The sequence below is a fragment of the Kryptolebias marmoratus genome, linkage group LG22 (genome assembly GCF_001649575.2).
Source record: "Kryptolebias marmoratus isolate JLee-2015 linkage group LG22, ASM164957v2, whole genome shotgun sequence".
In the NCBI taxonomy this organism is placed as follows: domain Eukaryota; kingdom Metazoa; phylum Chordata; class Actinopteri; order Cyprinodontiformes; family Rivulidae; genus Kryptolebias; species Kryptolebias marmoratus.
Window position 1 is genome coordinate 22,398,329 of NC_051451.1, and position 21,364 is coordinate 22,419,692.

The 21,364-nt window shown below is 40.5% G+C and overlaps 3 protein-coding genes across 6 annotated transcripts in view; 1 reads left to right on the top strand and 2 right to left on the bottom strand.

Annotated features, from left to right (window-relative positions):
• LOC108234096 (vinculin) overlaps positions 1–1,979 on the bottom strand; it is a 25,598-nt gene extending 23,619 nt beyond the window's left edge. For all 4 annotated transcript variants that reach the window (XM_017413017.3, XM_017413022.2, XM_017413018.2 and 1 more), the window contains exon 1: positions 1,812–1,979. In XM_017413017.3, coding sequence (XP_017268506.1) covers positions 1,812–1,979 — 168 coding nt within the window. The remainder of the gene's footprint in view (positions 1–1,811) is intronic.
• Positions 1,980–5,740: 3,761 nt separating this feature from the next.
• On the bottom strand, positions 5,741–10,150 carry LOC108234023 (tissue-type plasminogen activator). Its single transcript, XM_017412843.3, has 11 exons — positions 10,063–10,150; positions 9,339–9,432; positions 9,219–9,252; positions 9,000–9,138; positions 8,837–8,919; positions 8,651–8,728; positions 8,389–8,566; positions 8,128–8,273; positions 7,138–7,278; positions 6,908–7,056; positions 5,741–6,781 (listed from the first exon to the last, which is right to left on the bottom strand). Exons 2-11 carry the CDS (start codon positions 9,387–9,389, stop codon positions 6,587–6,589), a joined length of 1,194 nt encoding a protein of 397 aa, XP_017268332.1. The 5' UTR covers positions 9,390–9,432; positions 10,063–10,150; the 3' UTR covers positions 5,741–6,586.
• A 4,220-nt stretch (positions 10,151–14,370) lies between these two features.
• Positions 14,371–20,774, top strand: LOC108234021 (inhibitor of nuclear factor kappa-B kinase subunit alpha-like). Its single transcript, XM_017412840.3, has 22 exons — positions 14,371–14,582; positions 14,976–15,095; positions 15,180–15,274; positions 15,359–15,476; positions 15,545–15,614; positions 15,697–15,785; positions 15,865–15,954; positions 16,040–16,164; positions 16,931–17,038; positions 17,160–17,295; positions 17,391–17,591; positions 17,805–17,907; positions 18,126–18,249; positions 18,343–18,494; positions 18,583–18,644; positions 18,743–18,852; positions 19,114–19,163; positions 19,340–19,448; positions 19,554–19,701; positions 19,792–19,841; positions 20,077–20,176; positions 20,399–20,774. Exons 1-22 carry the CDS (start codon positions 14,526–14,528, stop codon positions 20,450–20,452), a joined length of 2,271 nt encoding a protein of 756 aa, XP_017268329.1. The 5' UTR covers positions 14,371–14,525; the 3' UTR covers positions 20,453–20,774.
• The last annotated feature ends 590 nt before the right edge of the window (positions 20,775–21,364 follow it).

The window sequence follows — 21,364 nt, forward strand, 5'->3', positions numbered from 1 at the left end:
GTTGTGATGAGAAGCTATTTTATTTTCTGTTTTTCAAGAGTATTCAGCTTGTAGGGCACCACAACTGCTTCCACCCGCGTCGATCATCATCATCATATGAAATAACTTTTTGTCACAACAAAAAATAGTGGCTGGTAAAATATTTGAGTGGCTGGTAAAAAAATTTGTCCCCCAGCCACTATGGCTGGTGAACAAAATTTTTAATTTCCACCCCTGAAAATAACACATTTTTAAGCACAAAGTGTTTGAAATAGGTCCTTTCAGGTGAGAAAACTGGAGCTGAATCAATCTAAAGTTATAAAAAACAACAAGGAGATCTCTTTCATCCCTTTTGTCCATTCATTTTCCCCTTTTTTGCCTATTCCAAGTGATTATGTTTACTTCTGTGTGCAGCTGAACTCTCCTGAGCGAGTGAAGCCCAGTCCCCGAATCAATACCAACGACTCGGATCAGCATCTGTGATGCTGGTCCGTACTGATTTTTCTGGGCAGCGCGCACAGAAGAAACATCAATACCTGACTGAAACTGGGCCGTTTCAGCTCGAAGAGACCTTTTAGACTCAATTACATCAGAGATGAAGTGGGAGATCAAGAAAAACTGAACAGTGGAATGATCACAGAGAGCAACCAAAAATAAGAACATTAAAGTTTGTAATTTAGGTGTAAAAAAGGAAGTCAAATAACTAAAGGTCTAGCTTTCTATGAAGGAATGCATATCGCCCGCCACCTTTTATGTTAGTGTTTTAGATTAGGATCATCTTATTTTGAGAAATGATTGAGTTAGTTTGGTTTAACCATAAAATATATATATACTTTACGTGCAATGTGAGACATTATGCTCCAAATATGTGTCCAGAATGACTCTCGGCAACAACCACACCAGATTTTAGCCCGATATCTGCAAAACTGGCTAAATCAGAGTTTTCTATGGTCAGTTGGCTGTGGCAGCCATGTTGAATTCAGTTGGCTGCAGAGGTATTTCATGAAAGTTTCATTAAAATCCACACAGCATTTCAGGAGATATTTTGTAGGCAGCATGAACTGTTAATGGGACAATTTTAGACAAGGATGTTGTGCAACCTGTCAGCGAGTTAGGGATCAGTCTCAGCTACTACCATACCCAATTTTACCACAATATCTCTATAACTGATTGAGTTATAGTCATAATTTTTTTTCCTGTTGCATGTATATCCAGTGATTACTTTCTGCAAGTTTCATTAGAATCCGTCCTGAGATATTGTGCTAACAGACAGGGACCCTCGGTCCTCCTGAGGCTCATTTCCCACAAGGACAGAGAATCACATCCTCCTGATTCAATCAGCAGAACTCTTTCCTTCCTTCCGCCCCACAGAACTCCATCTGATCATCAATCTGGGCAAAGTTTGACCTGTCATGTTGCAGAGAGGGAGGCGCGCAGGAACCGGAGCTGCAGCCCCCCCATCCCCCCACCCAGCAGGCACACATGCACGTCAGCTGGGTGCTCGGCACTTTTAAAAATCATTTTAATGGCGAGCAAAGACCAAGTTAAGCCTCGGTGAGGAAGAGGAGGAGGAGGGAGGGAGCTGAGCTTGCTCTATGTTTGGCGCAGGACAGCTTTATGATCTCTCCTTCTTCTCGTGATTTATAAGGCTCATCGCTGAAGCGTGAAGGCTGCTCCAGAGATGCCCGCGGCTCGGAAGTTTGGCTGATAAACGCCTCTCAGAGACTCACTCACACACACACACACACACACACACACACACACACACACACACAAACACACACACACACACACACACACACACACACACACACACACGGTTCAAAACTCACCCGGACAAGGTTGCTGACAGCCGCCTGCACCGCGGCCACCGGCACCGACAGGTCCGGGATGGCTTTGCCGTCCACCTCCCCCTCCTCGTGCATGATGACCAGGTGGGAGATCTGCTGAGCCACCGGCTCCAGGATGCTCTCTATGGTCTTGGTGTGAAACACCGGCATCGTGAATGACTTTCACCGCAGCCCTGATGAGAGGAGAAGAAAAAGGGGGCAGCTGGTCGCTCCAGCAGCAGCTGATGGATCTCCTCCTCCTCTCCTCCTCACCGACACGCAGAAAAGCCCGAGTCCCTCTCCTCCTCCTCCCCGCCGGCGGCCACCGTCTCCTCTCTCTTCACCTCCTCTGGAAAGGCTGGGCTCAGGCGGTCGGTGTTCTCCGGTGGGAGCGACCCAAATCGTGACAGAAGGAATCACCGCCCTCCAGCCAATCACAGCCGCCGAGCCGCGCCGGTCGGTGCGCACTGACGCTGCGCACACGGAGCGTCTTCCTCTCATTACGTCATGCGTGGCCAGCGGGCCCCCAAAAGGACAGAGTTGGGGTGACTTAAAGGTCCTACATGAAAACCGGTCAAAAAACTAAAACAAAAGACTGTGAAGTAAGAAACACAATCCACTCACTTTTCTTCCCCAAACCATTGGGTAGGATGTCCCCAAATTAAAAATCTGCAAACAGAATTTCTGACCAGATGCCAGCTATCAAGTGTGTTTGTTTACCTGCAGAAACAGCCAAGGTGAATGAAAATTGGCTGACAACAGCGGTGTCCATGAAGAGCTGTTTGGGATAGAGACGTATTTTTATGCATTTACACTCAGTTTTGTTGATCAAAGTATGTAGATGAAAAGATTAACTAGGTTTAAACAGCAAACTTACTGGTTTAAAAAGCAGTTTGTGTTTGACTGCAGAGCTCTGTCTTCACACCGCTTCTCGAACCTCGATATTTCTTTCTGACAGTTGTCTGACTCGATCTTTCTCTGTTTTTTCACGTTCAGCAGCAGATTCACTCTGATATTTCCTCTTAAACGCCTTCTCTAAGATTCTACCCATGTTCGATTCCATCATATTTGTTCACCTGCACAGACTACAGCCAGCCTAATGTAGGTAAATCACACAACACAAGCTTCCTTGTGGTTTTCTTTGGCAAATTCAGCTGAGTGTTTTGTTTACACCGAGTGTGTCAATATATCAGACAAACTATTAGAGTAAACTCTTTCAAACTACACTATTTTCATATAGTTTAGGTTAACCTTTTTATGTTTGATTTCACAGTTTTCGGTGAGTATCTTTAATGACCTCTCATGGGAAATTATTGTAATTCCAAAATACAGTATGAGAAGCGAGGAGGTGAAACACCTACAGGTGTTCAGGTTAAAGCTGCTCCTCGCAACCCTAACCCTAACCTCACGAAGGTCCTCTTCACGTTTAGAAAACTGTAGAAAAAGAGCCCAATCTGCACGATAAGTGGTGTTTATTTTGTGTGAAGTGTTAAACCTCCATCTGACACATGAGCCGTGTTCATTAAAAGATGGGTCGGGAGTTCGTGTCTCCAGGCCTCAATGTGCAGGTCTAAATAAAGACCGAGGATTCAGCTTGCTGCTGGCTGAAGCTGAAAGGAGTCTCAGAGCGCCCTTCCTCTCTGTAAGATCTGCTCTTTGACTCTGAAGATAACGTCTGTTTGTCAGACGTGTCGACACTCACCTGACAAGCTTTGGTTCAACCAGTTTGTGCAAAAATGTGAAGTCTTTCATATATATTTTTTAGAATAAAGGCCTAACATTCCTTGAAGGGCTGCATTCATTGCTCGCAGCCTTTCATGCCACAGATTAGAATATTCTTATGCTGAGAATCGATGTCGTTGTAGCTGTTTTGGTCAAACCTTGATAAAAATATTAAGAGGAATCTTATGAGATCATGTGTTGTGAATGACACAACAATGAACCACACAGATATTCCCCCTGTTTTCATCCATGGGTGCATGTATCTGGTGTGAGTGCATGCTGTTTGGTGAGGCTGTCCCTGAAACCTGAGGCTGTGTTGGGGAAACCGGAGACCCCAACAGCTATAAGATAACTGTATTTATACCCTCTGAGACCCCCTGCTGACCCGAAGGCCTGTGGTCAAGTGAGCCCCTTGTGTTTGTCCGTGTGGTGTGTTCTGTGAGAAAACTGCTGTCCAAACCAGACAGACTGGACGCTCTGGTCCTCCCGGATCCAGTATCAGTCGTCGGCTCTTCTTGTTAGGAATTGCCCTTAAAGAGGAGCAAGAGTCGAACTCGCCGCATCTCAAACCCATATATGGACGGAGGCACAGTTAGAGGAGCATTAAAGTAAACCGGTGTCTGAGAGTAACTGATGGGGTGCAAAACAGACGCCGATTGGCCCAAATAGTCCTGCCGGGAACTGTTTGTATATGTGGACTTGTCCAAACAGAATTTGACAGAAAACACTGCTGCGGGGGATGCAGGGGGAGCTTTGAAAAAAAAGTAAAATGCTTTCAGTCACGAGCAGCTGGAAGCTGATTGTTCACAATAAAATGATGCTTACACAACATTTAATGTGTTTGTGTGATGCAGCCTTCGAAGGAAATGTTTCTTTTATTGAGTGGGGCGTGTGTGTTGGGGGGTATTAAACAAAAGTGTGAGTCATAGGCTGTCTGATAAGAAGTGATGCTCAGTCTGCTCCTCTGTAGGGGACCTATGTTTAGCATAGATCTGCTTTTATTTGCACAATGCTGCAACAACAGCCCCTACAACTGTTATCTTCTAAAAAACTGCATAAAATCTATTAAAATATAACCCTTCTGGTATTGAAAACTATGTGATGTTGGATGTTTTAGCTCTCGCAGTTTCCAATTGTAGAGTAAATTTTGCAACAGGGTGTTTTATTTATTGTGAGCACACAAACTGCTTAGATGAGGAAACAGGAAAGTGTGGCTTTGAGACCGAATCTGTCACATATTTATTTATTTACATGTGTGTGTGTCAGGAGTTTTCATGTAGGACCAACAGGTGCATTTTTAAATGTGTCAAGCCCAGGAGCTAAGGAGTTGAAAAAAAATGCAAACCTCAGTAAGTTTCACAAGGAAAACACGGGATGTGACAAACAGTGAGGAGAACTAAAGAGTGTCTATATACTGGGAGGAGTAACGAGTGAACGGAAACAGGTGCTTTGGTTATAAATGTAAGACAGGTGAGGGAGGAGCTGAAAGCACAGACTGATGAGGACATCCAGTGGCTTTGGATGACAACAAGCAAAACATCAGTTAACTAAATAACCAAAACTAGAGAGGAATACAACATTGGCCTCATGTGACACCTTGGATCCCATTTAAAATTCTTATCAGCCCATCAGCCCCCACCATTATAATTTACAGGGAAATACAATAAGGTAATATTTTATTTTAACATGTTGTTGGCACTTTTAAGTTTACCTTTATGTTTGTTTTTCTTGTGTGACATTGTGCATTTTTCAATAAATACACCATGAATCCACAGAAGTTGATGAAGTATTGTTCACATAAGCAGCAAACTATAACTTCCCACTCAAAAAATAAAACAGAAAAATGAGCCATCAGTGAAGTTCTGGATGTACTGAGTGAGCTGTTTGCTGCTAGTATGAGCTGTCAGGAAATATTGTTTATTTATAAAAGTATTTTCTTTTTCTGTTTGAAGTTCTTTGAAGCTTACTTAATGAATCAGACTATTTTTGTTGTGTTTGACTCACACTGCATTTCACAAGAAACTATTACTTCAATCATTTTTATCTTGATTACACTTGACTGATTTAGTTCTTAAGTCATAATTTATGTTTTTATTCATGTCTTCACTGGTGCCTCCATGTAATCTTTACACAACACTGCCATCTAGTGTTTAATTAAAGCAAAACACACAAACCAGACTTGGATTTTTAGTTTTATTGCGATAAAATAGTCAGTGCAGTTAAAACATGTTCATCATCTCATGTTTTTTAAGTTTAGTGTATTTGTGTAGCTGCTTTAAATACAAGGTAAAAAAAATGACAGAAGCCCATAATTACACTGAATTTTTAGTTTAATATACATTTATTTTGTTTATATTATGCAGAAAACATTTATACAAATGCATATCCAGCTGCTTTATTTAGTTTTTTTAGGCTCACAATTAAAACTGATTTACAAATTGTGCATCTGAGAAAAAACAGGAGTATAACAACATGATGCAAAAGTCTTATTTACTTTATCTTTATTGTAAAAAAAAAAAAAAAAAATTATTACAACAGCAGGTCCAGTCTTCCAGCAGAGGGAACACTTATTAAATTAAATTGATAAATATAATGAGAAAACAATAATAAAATAGTACACAATAAAGCATTTATATAATATCACTTTGCATTCAAAGCAAAGCTTGTCAGCTGCTCATAAACTAGGGATGCAACACTAATATTTAATATTTCCAGTGCTAACATTTCAACAATGAGTCTGCACTACAGTGACATCAATCTATGAGGTCTGCTTGGTCCCAATGTTCTGCTGAAACATGCAGACATGAAGCTTATTTATCTTGAAATGTACAAATGTAAACTTTATCCTGCTCTAACAGTGGAATGATTCGGTCCAAGAACCGGTCCTATGAAAGCCAAGGTAAATTTGGTATTTTCTCTCTGCCTACATTCATTTGGGGCTGATTCTGATTCTGTGCCTGAAACCAAACCAGAAACATCCTCACAAGTGCTGCAAAAACTGACCTTTTACAAACAAGCAGTGGTCAGAAAATAGAGATTAACCCGAGCCAGCTTTCTTATTTTATAGGGTACATCATTCCTTTCGTGTACTCTGTGAGCCCCGTTTTTGCTGCGATCCATTTGTTGTAGTTGGTTACCTGGGTGTAAACACCTGGTTTGTTTACAGTGGCGCAACCGTCGCCCCAGCTCACCACCCCAAAGAGAAACATACGACCTGATGCTTCATAAACCAGTGGACCCCCAGAGTCCCCCTGTGAGGGAAAGGTCGGACAATCATTAAGACATAAAAATAGAATAATATTAATATTATTATATAAAATATTTATTTTTGTTTTGTTGACGTTCTCAGAGCAGTGAAAGAGACTATATTTGCTTACTTTGCAGGCGTCTGTGCTCCAGTCAGGACTCGCAGCGCAGAACATGTTCTCTGTGACCATACGTGTATAAGGTGGCTCCAGTGTACACTGAGGGTTGGTCATCAGCATCACACTGGCCTGCTTCAACAGCTGTGAGAACTCCGACGAGCCTGCAGACAGATAGGTGTCAGGTGTAAGAATGGCTGCAGCGGATGAGTCAGTCGTGAGTCTAAAAGTGGTGCCGTTCTTACTGAAGTTTTGCTTCCCAAATCCTGCGATGCTGGCTGACAATCCAGCAGGAAGTTTAGTATGAGCTGGAGGAAGGCAGACTGTCCGCACAGAAGGCGTCTTCACTGCACATCTGCCATTTTTGCTTTTGATTTTCAGCAAAGCTGGAAGTTAGAAACACATTTATGGGTTCTGCACACAGAGAGCTTCCTTATTCGCATTCACAAGGAAAAAAGAAAGTCCACCCTCTTTCACTTCTAGGGTTTTATGAGTCAGGATTTAATAAAAAAAATGAGCTGCTTTTGTTGTCAGGTTCTAAAATGATCCAAATCTAACCTCAAGGGTAAAACCAAAATCCCACAACAGATTTCATCATGTCAACATGCACAGCTTCATGTCTGGTGAAAACCAAACAGTATATCTGTAAAAAAAACACCTGGTACCATCTGTCAAGCATGGTGGTGGAGGGATGATGATTTGGGCTCGTTTTACAGCCACAAAACCTGGGCACCTTTTAGTCATTGAGTCCACCACAAACCCCTCTGTGGACAAAAGTGATCTAGAGTGATCTACAGCTGAAGCTTGGACCAAACTGGGTGGTGATGCAACAGGACAAGGATCCCAAACACAGCAGCTGATCTACGACAGAATGACTGAAAAAAAAAAAGTAAAGCAAAGTCTAGAGCTCTACTTGACTGAAATGCTGTGAGGGACCTTAAGAGAGCTGTGCATAAAAGCATATCTTAAGAACTGAGGCAATGTTGTAAAGATTAGTGGGTCAAACTTCCTCCACAACCATGTGAGAGACTGATAAAGTCATGTAGAGAACAACTAGGCCTTAGTTTTGGTTTCATTTTTGTTTATTAAAAAATGACCTGATGGAATCTGCTGTGTTTTTGTACAACTGAGGTTAGATTAGACCAGTTTTAGAACCTGATAAAAACCACATCCTTTTTAGCATATGCACGTAAGAAATAAAAGAGGATTCCCCCCGCCCCGATGCTCATACACACCTATGTCATTGTTGTAGTTCCCGTCATCATAGCCTTTATGAATTATTAGTTTTTCCACACTGAATCTCTGCTCCTTGATGGCATCTGTTTCATTGATGGCCGACTTTCCCAGGTGCACAGACAGATGTCGGTGTTTGGTATGCTCTCTGAACAGACACCAAAAACCAATGGCTTACACACAAAGCGTCCCCACATAATGCACAAGTAAAGTGTGAAAAGTGCAGCGGGGAAACAAGTGACAAAGGTGATGCGCTTTCTCACCCATCTAAGAAGCAGTGAGCAGCTGTGAGGACCCAGCAGGGCGAGATGAGAGATCCACCACAAAGGAAGTTGGAGTTCAGATAGAGAGCAGCCACCCACGGGTGTGACTCTATGACCGTGAAGGAGCCGCCCACAATTTTATTCATGATGCGCTCAGAACGCTCACCGCATGTATACTCTTTAGGGACAAGGAGAAGGAAACTGTGAGGACTTCAGCTGATGCTTTTGAGAGAACTGAGAAGATTTAAAAAGACAAAACTACCTGTGTCCACAGGAGGGGGCGATATGGTTGTTGGTTTTGTTGTTGGTTTTACTGTTGGTTTCACGGTTTGTTTCGGACCTGAGGTAAGCAAAAATCACACCTGGTCAGAGAAATCTTAATAATATATGCAGAGTTCCAGTGGTTTAATCCAACAAAAACACAATAGCTTAAAAAATATAGTCTTACATCTGGGAATGTCACAGTATTCTTTCATAATCCTCTGGCTCTTAAAGACGTAACACCAAGGCTTTAACTTATGGTCAGGATTCCTGTCGTAAAAGAAGTATAAATTCATTTAAAAGTGTGATACATCTCCCTAACATGTCAAGGCATCGGGATTAAAACATACCTGCAGTAGTTATGTTTGCCGATTCCGTTTGAATTACCATAAACACGATTAACCGAGCTCCATCTGAGACACCTGCGACCATTTGATGACTTTGCGACGAATCCTCTGTAGCTGCTCCCATCTCCAGACCGACACGTTTCTGCTCATCACAAACCAGAGACAGTCAGGAACATTGACTGGATCTAGTCAGAAATCAAAATATAAGAACAGGTGACTTACCACTTGTGTTCTTGTAGGAACGTCGTGAAAAAACCTGAGAGGAGAAAAGGCAAACATGTTCATACATTTTTACACAACCTGTTGAGTTTAAACTTAAAGAGACTTCCACTTGATGCTCACCATGCTGACGCTGACAGCTGCAAGGATGGAGACGATGACAAACAGATTCATCTTCACTTCTGCTTTTACTTCTGCTTGCCGGGGATATTTTCGTCTGGGAACGGACATAAAAAAAATACAGAAATGGAACTTCGTAATGGAGGATGAATGGGTGCAGGGACCTTATATGGAAGGTTTTAAAAAGCACGTGACAAAGCAAGCGTGGCTGTGAGAAAATCATGTGTCTTTGCTGTCTGTCTGTTTGTAGCACACTAATGCTGCAAAACTGCTCCTCTCTGCTTCACTTAAAACTTACAGATCCACGCTTCAAGTGTTTCCAACACTGCAACACGTGCATTTATTACAGAATTTAACAAATGGTGCAGTAGTTCAACGTTTTAGTGAGATAGCAACAGTTAAATGATATGTTAATGAGTCTGTTCTGTACTGTTTAGATAGTTTCTATCTGTACAATAAGTACAAGATCAATTTAGGTTAGTAGATTACAGCGTAGCCTGCGCACACTATTAACATCCCACTAATTCAGCAATGTGCACATATCAAGCTTTTTTCCTAGATATTTTAGATATGCATTGTTTACTAGATAATGGAGAAAAAGTTGCCCAATAAAACATTTTCTTTACTTAGCTTTACTTGCTGGAAGCATCTCTTATATAGCAACATCACAGATTCCAGTGAGGTTATGTGGTGCAGCAAACAAAGAAGTTTTTTCTGATTTGCTTACCTTCCTTTAGTCTTTTTTTCTCTCTGATTTGCAGCGTGACGACCAAACCTCGCACTGGCCGGTTGTTTTGTTGTTGCAGTTCTGATGCCTCCCTCTGCTGCGTCCCGTTTAAATACAGATGGGTGGCGTTCAGGAGGCGTTCACCAGCCCCTAAGAAAACATCATCTTCATCCAATTGATGAGCAAGTCAGAAAATTTGTCATGTCTTGTGACAAATACAGCAAATCCCCACTTCCTCTTAAATCGTAAAGAATGTATCCAAAATTGGCAATGTGTTGAAACCGACCAATAGAAGAAATGGTTTGAGACTAATATAGCAACTTACAAGAATCAGTACTGATAAACTGTTTCTGATCAACTAAACATGACTTAGTAGTTTGGGAACTTTAATAATATCCAGTCTATGTCGTGTACAACATACCTGATATATTTGTTAATTGTAAAAACTTATCATGAGGTTTACACGTATACAAATATATTTTCAATCTAAGAACATTCAAGCGAGCAATGACCTATAGAAGGTCAGACAAATCTTAGAAACAGGAAGTATTACTTTTAAAAACCTTCATGGAGAAGGGTTGTGCACGTACTTACTCCATAATTATGTTTAAATAACCAGACACCTGTCTAATAGTGTAACAATGTTTGCCAATCTTATCATAATAATAAAGGAACACTTCTCTTAGAACGATGGGGCTTTTGAAAGCATTTTGCAAAAGTGTTTGTTGGCTAAAACATCCCCTTACATTACCTCATCAATAACTCTGAAGCCTGTTACTCATATTTCCTCTTCTTTGGTGCTGACACCACTAAAATATGTCTTTTTCGTGAGGCTTCAGGTCCTTGAAGGATGAGTGAAGACCTGGTGCAAGTTCAGAACCGTAAAACAACCGAAAAGCATGTTTTACTGACAGTAACTGTTTCATAACTCCGATGGTCTGTTCTTCATGAAGTGTTGTGTTTGGAATAAAATTACTCAACCCAGGGAAACTCCACCGTGTTTGTGGTGAAGCCAGCTGCAACTCAAGTTGTTTGGGAAATACCCACCTGCTTCTCTTTTCATTTACACTGTAAGACAGGCCTGTTTAGAAAAAGCAAAACTAAAAAAAAATATAGAAGCAGAAATTGTTTGAGGAAGTGCACAACAGGTGTGAAATTTCACACGATCAGTTAATGTGTGCATGTCTCATCCCTACTCATGTCTTTTGGGTTTAAAGCATCATGTTTGCATTTTAAAATTAAGAAATGTGTACTATTAATATAAAGAGTAAATGATTAACTCCCTTGTATTGCTATAATAACTCTGAGAGCAATTCAGGCTGTATGGAGGAGGAAGAAGTCATTCTGGAAAGTACCTCAACTTTTAGGTGAATCAGGACTAGAACATTTTAAAACCATGATGATTACAGGTAAGTTTAAAATAAAGATTATAGGTCACAGCAAAACAGCTGATTTGGTTATTTCACGTAAACTGCATGAATGATTCAGAGTGAAGTGGCTTCACAAACAATAAAACTTTCATATCAGCACATTCAGGTGCAAAAAATCACTAAAAAAAGGAGCCAAACCCCAAAGAAAAGCTTTGAAAAACCTGCAGAAAGTCTGAAAAGGTCTTCTTCAAGACCAATATGTTAAGAAAGTTTCTCTTCTTGAAAGTTTAACACAAAGAAGTGAGGGATGATTCAACTTCCTCTGAAAGCAGCGACCGCAAACCGTGTTGGGGTCGGCGTTTCTTTGAATTTAAAATTTGAGGCGGCCCAAAATAAAGCGGTCAACACCAGGTCTGTGGGAACTTAGTCAAAACTAAAACTAAAAGCCTTTATTCAGGTACTTACTGGATGTTAGAAGAAATATATACCTATATCTACTTCCTTTTCTGTTTGACCAATCAGCATTCTTAGCCAAAAAACGTATTTTAAAATACAATTTCTTTGGATGCAAACGGTTCAAATCTTAAGCCTCCATAAGCTGGGAAAATATTTATATGTCATAGTTAAACAGTTTAATATTTAGTTATTTTTCCTTCATTTAAAGGCATTTTTGGTTTGGTTCTGCCAGCACAAAGGCTATATTTGTTAACCCGGTAGAATCCTAAAGCTTTTAATAAGACTTTGTTTAAAGTCAGTTATTATTAAATGCTGTTTTTATTGATTTGTTTTAAGGTAGGGTTTTTTTAGCATCATGAGTTAGATGGTAGTTTTCCAAAGTCTGCCTCTGGTCCATGTGCGCAGAAGTGAGGAAGACTCATTTCATAATTCAGGTCATTTTTGAGGATTGTTCCGCTTCAGCTGTCAGCCTCCTTCTTCCTTTAACATAATGAAGTTATTTGTAATGTGATGTGACGTATGAGCATTAGTGCAGGTGTGGGTTCACTACAGACTGAAGAAACTTATGTAGACCAGTCTGGACATCTTTAGAAGTTAAGCAATAAATGTTGCAATCTTCTGTGCCCGATGTCAGGCTCTTCTATTTGAGTTTATGAGGCAAAGAAAAATATAAAATCACCTCATTAACTGCGTGTTTGCCTCTGGACCTCAAGACAAAATTGAAGCTTTTTTTTTTTAAAAAAAACACTCAAACTCAAGAAGAAGCTGAAAGCTTCATAAATATTCATCAATGATATTCACCAAATGACTCAGTGTGAGGAGGTGCTGTAAATGTCTGCAGTGCAAAAGCTATTTTTATATTTATTTCTCACATAAACAAACTCTTTAGTCACAGTTTCCATCAAAGAAAATTGCTCATTTCCTATTTATAATTTACAAAACTTCAGTCTGATCAAATGAAAGGCAACAAAATAAAACTGAATTCTTTAAATTCAGCATTTATTTGTTTAACTGGCACCAACATTTTTAGGTTAAACCAATTAATATCACACAAAACACATTTTTTGTTTCAATCAGATAGCTTTTTTTATATATTGAAACTAAAATCTGTCTATTTTGAAAAGCTCAACAACAAACCCAACCGAATCCCAGACACATCCAGTAATTTCTGTCTGGTTATGAGCAATAAATCAGCTGGCGATCATTACATCAGCCCAGAAATCATGACTGTCTTCAGATTTCCTGATTGTTGCAAATTCTGTTGAGCAGCTGTGAGCTAATTGTTTTGTTTTGGTTATGACATCTTTAGCTCTTCCTCATAATTTAAATGGACTTTCTGATCATTTTAGACATTCGTAAAACTGTTGTGCAATTTAAAAAGTCATCATCTGATAAACATTTGCTTTGTTTCGTCTCGTGACAGAAATGCGGAATGATTTCTCCTTTTTTCTTACAGACTGAAGCCACATTTGGATTGTTTCATTCATTCATTCATTCTTACAAAAAAAATAAAAACCTGCTCTGGAGTTGTGGAAAACAAAAGAGCTGTCATGTCTGGGAGAGTTCATGAAAGGCACGTCTTTTTAAGAGAATGGGAAAAAAGTGTCTCAAAGTCCTGACATGGGACCCAGGAGGTGCGTCATGTTTCATCTTGTTGGTACCAAAACATTATTTTGTATGTAAAAAAACTCAGAAAAGGAGAAAAAAAATGTCTTTTTGTGGCAGTCTGCTGTTATCAAAGTGCCTAAAGATTCAATTTCATCACAAAGAAAACACAAAACCTGTTCATTTCTGGAGTTTAGGAACTTCCTTAGCCTCAGCTCTGAACAAACAGAAGTGATTCCTCTGACACATAAAAAAAGGCTTTAAAAAATGCCTGGAAAGCTATCAATCAAGGCTAATTTAAAAGATTACAAGACACTCTAACTCACTGGGAGCAAATGATGAAGGAATCAAAGTATTATTCCTTGAAGGAATGCATATCTCCCACTGTGTTTTATCCCAAAGATAAAACAAAGATATTGTTTCCACTCAGAGTATGATTTAGGGATGACGCTCAGCTACTACCACAGCAAAGTAGAGCTTAGTGTCTTTAAAAATGATATTTTTGTGTTAACTAAAGTTGATTGGCTGTGGAGGCCTGCTTATATCGGATTGACATCAGAAGTTAATTAACTGTAGAAGCAGGTCCAATTATCTGAACTTTGTGTTTGGCGCCATCTAGTGACCAAATAGGTGAAGTGCGTGTTTTTTTCTAGCTGCCAGGGATTTCCCTACCATTTACGATAAAGATGACGATTAAGAGGAAAAAGCCTACACTATTTCTGGCCCTAAGAACTAAATGCGCTATTTATGGGTAAGCAAGAAAACAAAATACATTAAATGGACAAAAATAAATAAATAAGTAAATAAATAAATAAACTGAGGAGGAACAACAAAGCAAAGTTGCTTCTGCGCATGCTCAGTTCCCCTCCCACTCCAGTGTACTTTCAGTTTGGGCTGCGCTTCAAGTCGTGAGCTTTTCTCTGAAGAAAACAAGAGCCAAAAACCCCGAAAAATAAAGCCATGGCTGTTAAGTAGAGGCACACTCCAGGCGGTTCGGTCTTACTCGAACACTAACCGAGAAAATAATCGACAATGTTTGGTCTGTGGAAGAAAGTACGCCTTTATTTTTTGCCTACTGAAGACGGGCAGGTGAGTTGACTTGTGGAGTAAACTTTACTTTTTGGTAGGCAGTTTTTTTATAGGTAGTCGACGTGTGTTTGAGGCTGTTTTTAAGCTTAAGTGACAGTTATGTGTGTCCTGGAACAACAAGTGACTAAAACAACTAGTTGAGTTAAAAGAAAAGGGGCAAAATCAAAGCTAGTGGATGCAGTTTGGGGTGAAACAGATCATTTAGGTTAGTGTGTGTTTGGATTGTTTATGTGTTTGAGGAGCAAATGGTACAAGAAAAAGCTTTTGGAAAAAGCAAAATAAGTTAAAGTAGTTTAAAGATGTGGATGAAGTCGTAATATGCATGTGAAATGTCATCCTTGAATGCATAAATGTGTGTAAGATCTAAGGTATTGCTTTGTTTTTGTTCTGCAGAGATCCTTCCTCACGATGGAGCGAGCGGCGCCTAAACAGGGCCAGCTGTGTGGCTCATGGGAAATGAAGGAAAAACTTGGGATGGGAGGCTTCGGCCACGTCTACCTGTACCAGAACCTTGTAAGTTTTTGCCATTGAATCTGTACACCCCCGGGGGGACCGGGGCCAGGCTCAGATGTGTCTCGTTCTGGTTTTGTGGAGCAGGAGTCCGGCGAAAGGATCGCGGTGAAGCTCTGCCGCCTGGAGCTGAACAGCAAGAATAAAGACTTCTGGAGCAGGGAGATCCAGATCATGGCAAAGTGAGGGTCATCACACTCTGATACTGACGAAAGATGCTCAGTACTCGTTGTAGGTTTCAGACCACAGCTCGTTTTCTTTTACAGGCTGAACCATGTGAATGTTGTTCAAGCCAGAGAAGTCCCAGAGGATTTAACCGCCATCGCTTTAAACGACCTGCCGCTGCTGGCTATGGAGTACTGCTCAAAAGGAGACCTGCGCAAGGTACCAAATTACTATTTAAAAAGAAAGCCCTAAATAACTCTAAATGACACCTCATGCTTCTTACTTAGGTGCTGAATAAACCTGAAAACTGTTGTGGGCTGAAGGAGAGTGAAGTCCTCTCGTTGCTCAGTGACATGGGTAACGTTCTCGCCTGCTTTTGCTTTGATAAGTCACACACGTTGATGCGTAATTTACATGGATTTCTGTTCATCGTGTGCAGGTTCTGGTATCCAGTATCTCCATGAGAATAAAATCATTCACAGAGACCTAAAACCAGAGAATGTCGTCCTGCAAGAGATTGATGGGAAGGTGTGGAAATGCGTGTAGTTTGTGTAATCTGCAGGGCTGTTCTTATTTGTTTGTTAATAATGGGTTTGTTTTTTTTAAGATTATCCATAAAATTATAGACCTGGGATATGCAAAAGATCTGGATCAGGGCAGCCTTTGTACCTCCTTTGTTGGGACGCTTCAGTATTTGGTAACTAAGTGATGCAGTTTCCTTAATTCAGTTTTTATTTTCAGTATGTTGAGAGTCATGCCCTCTTATTAAATCTTTCTGGCAGGCTCCAGAGCTGTTCGAGAGTAAGCCCTACACTGTAACCGTGGACTACTGGAGCTTTGGGACCGTCATTTTTGAATGCATTTGTGGCTTTCGGCCATTTCTGCACAACATGCAGCCCGTACAGTGGTGAGCCAGCGGTTCATTTGTTCACAGATCAATCCACATATTTAATCCAGGTTAGGATGAATTAATGTTACCACTGTGCCGCTGTCCTCCTCCTCTCCTGAACCCTCGGTGCCAACAAGTTTAATGCATGTTTTCACCCAAGTCTGAGTCTGTGTGGCACAAATATCTTTACTTTATCGGCAAAATTCTGTTTATAAAGATCTTATCGTTCCTTTTCTTTCACATTGTTAACATTTACCAGTTCTAGTAGAATTTAATTTAAAACATACTTTCATTCTAACCAGCGTCCAAACAAATTAAAATACAAACAACAACAAAGATCTCGTCATAGTGTTATTAACAGATAATAATACTGACAACACGTGCAAAAAAATGACAAAAAACAAAATAAATACAATTATGACAAGACTTAAAATGACATGTAAAGGCCTGATGTTGATGTTATTTTTACCAAGTTATGTCTGGTTTGCACATGGTTCTATTATTTTATTTATATAGTTATATATAACTTGTGGTAGTCACAATATTTGTGATAATCCATATTTATCCCAATAAATCATCCATAAATGATGACTTATGATCATCCTTACATGTTTTATTTAAGATTTCAGTTTATCATTCTCACTTTTAATTGATTCAGCAATAAAATTAGTAGTTTTGTTTCCTTAATACAGACAAAAGTATTTTTTTTAGTTGTTGTTGACAGAGGCATTTATTGTCAGCCATTTTGTTTTCGGTGAGCTGTTTTTTTTTCCCGATTTTGCAGGATAAACAAAGTCAAGAACAAAGGACCTAAAGACATCATGGCGAAGGAGGACATGAATGGAGAAGTCCATTTCTTGGCACAACTGCCATATCCCCACAACATCAGCAGGTAGAGACACCAAGACGCCTTGTCACTCCCAGGAGCTCAGCTTCACTCAGTGGTTTTTTGGAGCTGAAGAGGGTTTTACTTTGCTGAGAAACCGGCGTGCCGCCTGTTTGTGTGTCCACAGCGCGCTGCAGAAACCGATGGAGTCCTTGCTGCAGATGTTGTTGCTGTGGGATCCTGCACTGCGCGGTGGAGGGCTTGATCCGGAAACAAACAAGCCTTGCTATTACACCACTCTGCAGAATATCGTCAGCATGAAGGTCGGTCGCTGTGAACCTCATGTCTGTCCGCTTTAACGCGAGAAAAGAGGCCCATGCGCAAAGCAAACCTGTCACTCTGCACCTGTTTCTTCCAGGTCATGCACATTTTGGACATGACGTCCGGCCAGCTGCACTCCATGGCTTTGGGTGCTGAGGAGAGTCTGCTCTCCCTGCAGCATCGCCTGGAGACACAAACGCAGACTCACATCCCCGTGCTGAGCCAAGAGCTGCTGCTGGACACGGGGAAGTCTCTGGACCCGAGGTGTCCGCCAGCTCAGTGTCTGCCGGAGGGTGTGGTACGTTAAAAAACACAGGCAGAAACATGAGACCAGATGTATACACATACAACAGCGCTCCTCCTTGTTTTATTTTCATATTTTAACAGTGTCGGTTTGTTCTGAAACATCGTAATTTCCTGAGTTAGACGTTACTGTTGTTTCTGGTGGTGAAAATGTAAATTATGTAATCTGATAAGTCTGTCTGTGTTTGTTTCTTTTATTTCCTTATAGCACGGCTGGGACAGCTTCATAGTGTTCCTGTTTGATAAGAGCCTAACCAAGTATCCCGGACCACAGAACCCCAGAGATCCGTCAGTCGCTGTTAACTTCATAGGTGAGGCTCTGATTCTGAAGTTCGAAACATCAATCATTCATTCCTCCTGCTGTCTCTGGAGTTTCTTTTGACCTTAAAAGTTGCTGACAGATTGCAGTTTTAAGAATAGTAGCTCTGTAACTCAAAATTGGTGAATATTCTTTGAGTAGGATTAGACTTCTACTTGATAAGATGCACTTATCAGCTGCATTAAGGGTTTTTTTGTGTCCTGTTCTCAGTCAGGGAAATGAAGATGCAGCTGCCTCTGTTAATTCTCAAAAAGGTGTGGGGTGAAGCAATCAGCTACATATGTGGATTGAAGGAGGACTACCTCCGCATGTACCAGGGGCAGAGGACTGCCATGTAAGCACGATGCAGCTCTTCTTTTCTTTTTTTTTGTCTTTAAAGTATGCCAACAAATTGAAGCGTCCCTAATTTGTGCTCATGTCTGTGTAGACTTAGCCTGCTGCGATACAACACCAACCTTACGCGATTCAAGAAAGTGCTGCTTTCAGAGTCGCAGCAGCTCCTCGCCAAGCTGGCCATCTTCAAGATCAACATCCAGTACGATCTTGAGCAGTTCGCTCAGCAGATGAACACCGGCATCTGTGAGTGGCTGTTAAACTTGCATTCACTTTGATTCCACATTTAAACCCTAAGTGGTCTTCCTCTTCTTGTTGTTGTGTTTACGTGGAGCTTCTCAAAAAATGCTGAAGTCGTGGCAGGAGAGCGAGATGAAGGCTGACGAATTTGCAGAGGTCGGACATCTGTGACGTCACTGCAGTTCATTTAAAACTGATACTTGAAGTCAAAACAGTTCTAATATTTCTCTCTCTCTCTCTCTCTCTCGCTGTAGATTGCAGACGTGAGTCGTGTTGAAGAAGATATAGTGGTTCTACATTCTGAGCTTTTTGAGCTGCAGAAGAGTCCGATGTCCAGGAAACAAGTGGGCGGGTTGCTATACCTGTCAGTAACTCTCTCTGGCTTTTTGTGTTTCTGGTTTGCATTTTCACAGATGTGCCTCAAATCTGTTCCGTTCTTTAATCCAACAATAGCACATTTAAAAGAAACTCCTACCCATATTAGCGTCGGCACTGTACCTTTGAGAAACATTTGTTCTTTTAAATACTGTTAATGTCACTTTTTTTTTTACTTCAGCATAAGTTTGGAAAAGGCTTTTGAACAACCATAATAATCACAGACTGTTCTTCTTTCTTTCTTTTCCAGTGAAGATAAAGCTATTGAGTTCTACAAGCAACTGAAGGCTAAATGCAAAAGTTAGTATAAACATTTACACAGATAAAACTGTTGTTGCTGTGGATACAGTTAGGTTGAAATACTTTCTTTGCAGATGATGTAAATGGTTTCAGGTTCGCATTGCTGCAACTTTAATGAGCAGGATACCGAATGGTTGGTCTGAAGTGTGTCCAAATGTTCTGTGTGTTTTTTGCAGGTTCGGACTCTCAGCATGGCTACAGCGACAGCACCACCATGGTGGTCATAATCCTCCACATGATCCAGAACCAGGAGAAACTGATGAAGGACCACTACACTCATCTGAGGTAACTCCTCCAAACGTTTAGCTGAGACACGCGCGCGACCGTGCAGACTTCTGCTCGCCGGACGTTTCGTTTTACAGTTTCCCGATTGTTCTCTTTACCCTGAAGCGAAATCCTGACATGTAAGAAACACATCGTGGATCTGTTCCCGAAGCTGGAAGAGGCGCGCGTGACAATAAAGAATACGAGTGCCGAACTGATGCAGATGCAAATAAAGAGACAGAAAGAAATCTGGCTCCTTCTCAAGATTGCTTGTGTAAGTGTGCGATAAGTGCGAGTAAAGGAAATATTCTTCATTCAAAGTGAGACATCAGAAGCTAACAGAGTGTGTTGGTTGTGTCTTTAGGCCCAGAGGGATTCTCCTTGTCCGTCACTTACGCAGCAACCGCCCGAGGGGTAAAATACCTTCATGTTTCAAAGCGTTTCTGTGTCTTTCTTAAACGTCTTGTCGCCGTTAATTTCCTTTATTAGCTAAAATGTGATGAGCATTCATTTAAATCTGCAACCTGGTGTATGATTTGGTTTCTGCCACAAGAGGTCACTGTCTGGCCTGACAAGACCGACAGAGTGCTGAAAATAGTTCTTACCTGATGTCCGATGACTCAACGTCTTGAACTTCTGTCTCTTTCAGGGAAACGGTTGATCACTTACTCGATGAAAACCAGCGATACATGAGTCATCTCACTTCCCTGCTGCAAGACGCCACCCAGGAGGTGGAGCGCAGCATTACGGTACAACATAAAGTTGCAAATCTCTGTGCTAAACGGCATAAAAGCAGTTTTAACGAATGCTAATTACGCACACCGCTCAGCTGTCGATGCAATAAGCTGCATGTGAACGATATTAGTACTGTAAACATGAACCACCAGCTTGTCCTATAAGATGTCTGTTTGAATTTAGAGAAAAGACTGAGTGTGTTATTTAGTAGTACAACTTTTTTTTTTCCTCTTCAGGATCAGGACTGGAGCTGGACTCGGGCTGGAGGAGTGGAAGTCGAATCTAAGTAGCTTCAGAGAGTCAAATTTAATAATTGCCTGTTCTTGTGTTGCACAGACTAAAAGCTTTTTGTATTATTTATATATATATATATATATATATATATATATATATATATATGTGTGTGTGTGTGTACCGCTGCAAGACATTATTGAATAGAACAAGACAAACCGTGCTTGTTTTAAATTACACATGTTTAAAGAATCTCCAAAGGTTTTCCTGGTGGTAGCAATAATGTATATATTTTTCTGATAATGTCCTAAGTGAAACATTGCTGCTGATAGTTTATACAAAATGAGATGTAAATAAATTTTTACAAAAATGTGAAACATATACAGTGTTTTGCCTCAGTTTTTTTTAATAAGTATAAGTAGACTCAACAAAGTAAAGGAGCTGCTAACATTCAAAACGTTTCATCTTTTTAAAGCTCCTTGGTTCGAGACAGCCATAAAACAAACAGGCCCCGGGGCACAGACGTGTAAAATGTTCTCATTTTTCCTGCAGAGAACCAGGATATCTAAGCTGACATAATCATAAAGTACACACAAACCACACAGATGTAACTTTTGGTCACTTTATAGCTTTTATGATTCACTTCCAGTCGATTTATGGTCACTGTGTGTCAGATTTTGTTTGTTTTAACATCTTCGTGGTTGCTTTGTGAATCAGTTTCAACTGTTTCTTTTTGTTCTATGTCACATTGTGCTGATTTTTTGCCTTCGTGGGACACCTTTTTTGGCGATTATAGCTACTTATTCTGGATTACTTGTAATCCTACTACCATACAGAAGCTCATTTCCACCACTTTGATTTAAACAATTTTATGTCATAATTATAAGATCTTAAAATTGTGACCTAACATCTCATAATTATGACTTAGCATCTGGTAATTATGAGTCATATAAATGAGATGTTAGGTCATA

Coding starts and splice junctions, on each gene's coding strand:
- LOC108234023 (XM_017412843.3), bottom strand. CDS start 9,389: ATGAATCTGTTTGTCATCGTCTCCATCCTTGCAGCTGTCAGCGTCAGC. Junction 8,920..8,999: donor GGCAAACATAACTACTGCAG/GTATGTTTTAAT, acceptor CTTTTACGACAG/GAATCCTGACCATAAGTTAA. Junction 8,729..8,836: donor ATACTGTGACATTCCCAGAT/GTAAGACTATAT, acceptor TGCTTACCTCAG/GTCCGAAACAAACCGTGAAA.
- LOC108234021 (XM_017412840.3), top strand. CDS start 14,526: ATGTTTGGTCTGTGGAAGAAAGTACGCCTTTATTTTTTGCCTACTGAA. Junction 15,477..15,544: donor CAAAAGGAGACCTGCGCAAG/GTACCAAATTAC, acceptor CTTCTTACTTAG/GTGCTGAATAAACCTGAAAA. Junction 17,908..18,125: donor AGTCGCTGTTAACTTCATAG/GTGAGGCTCTGA, acceptor TCCTGTTCTCAG/TCAGGGAAATGAAGATGCAG.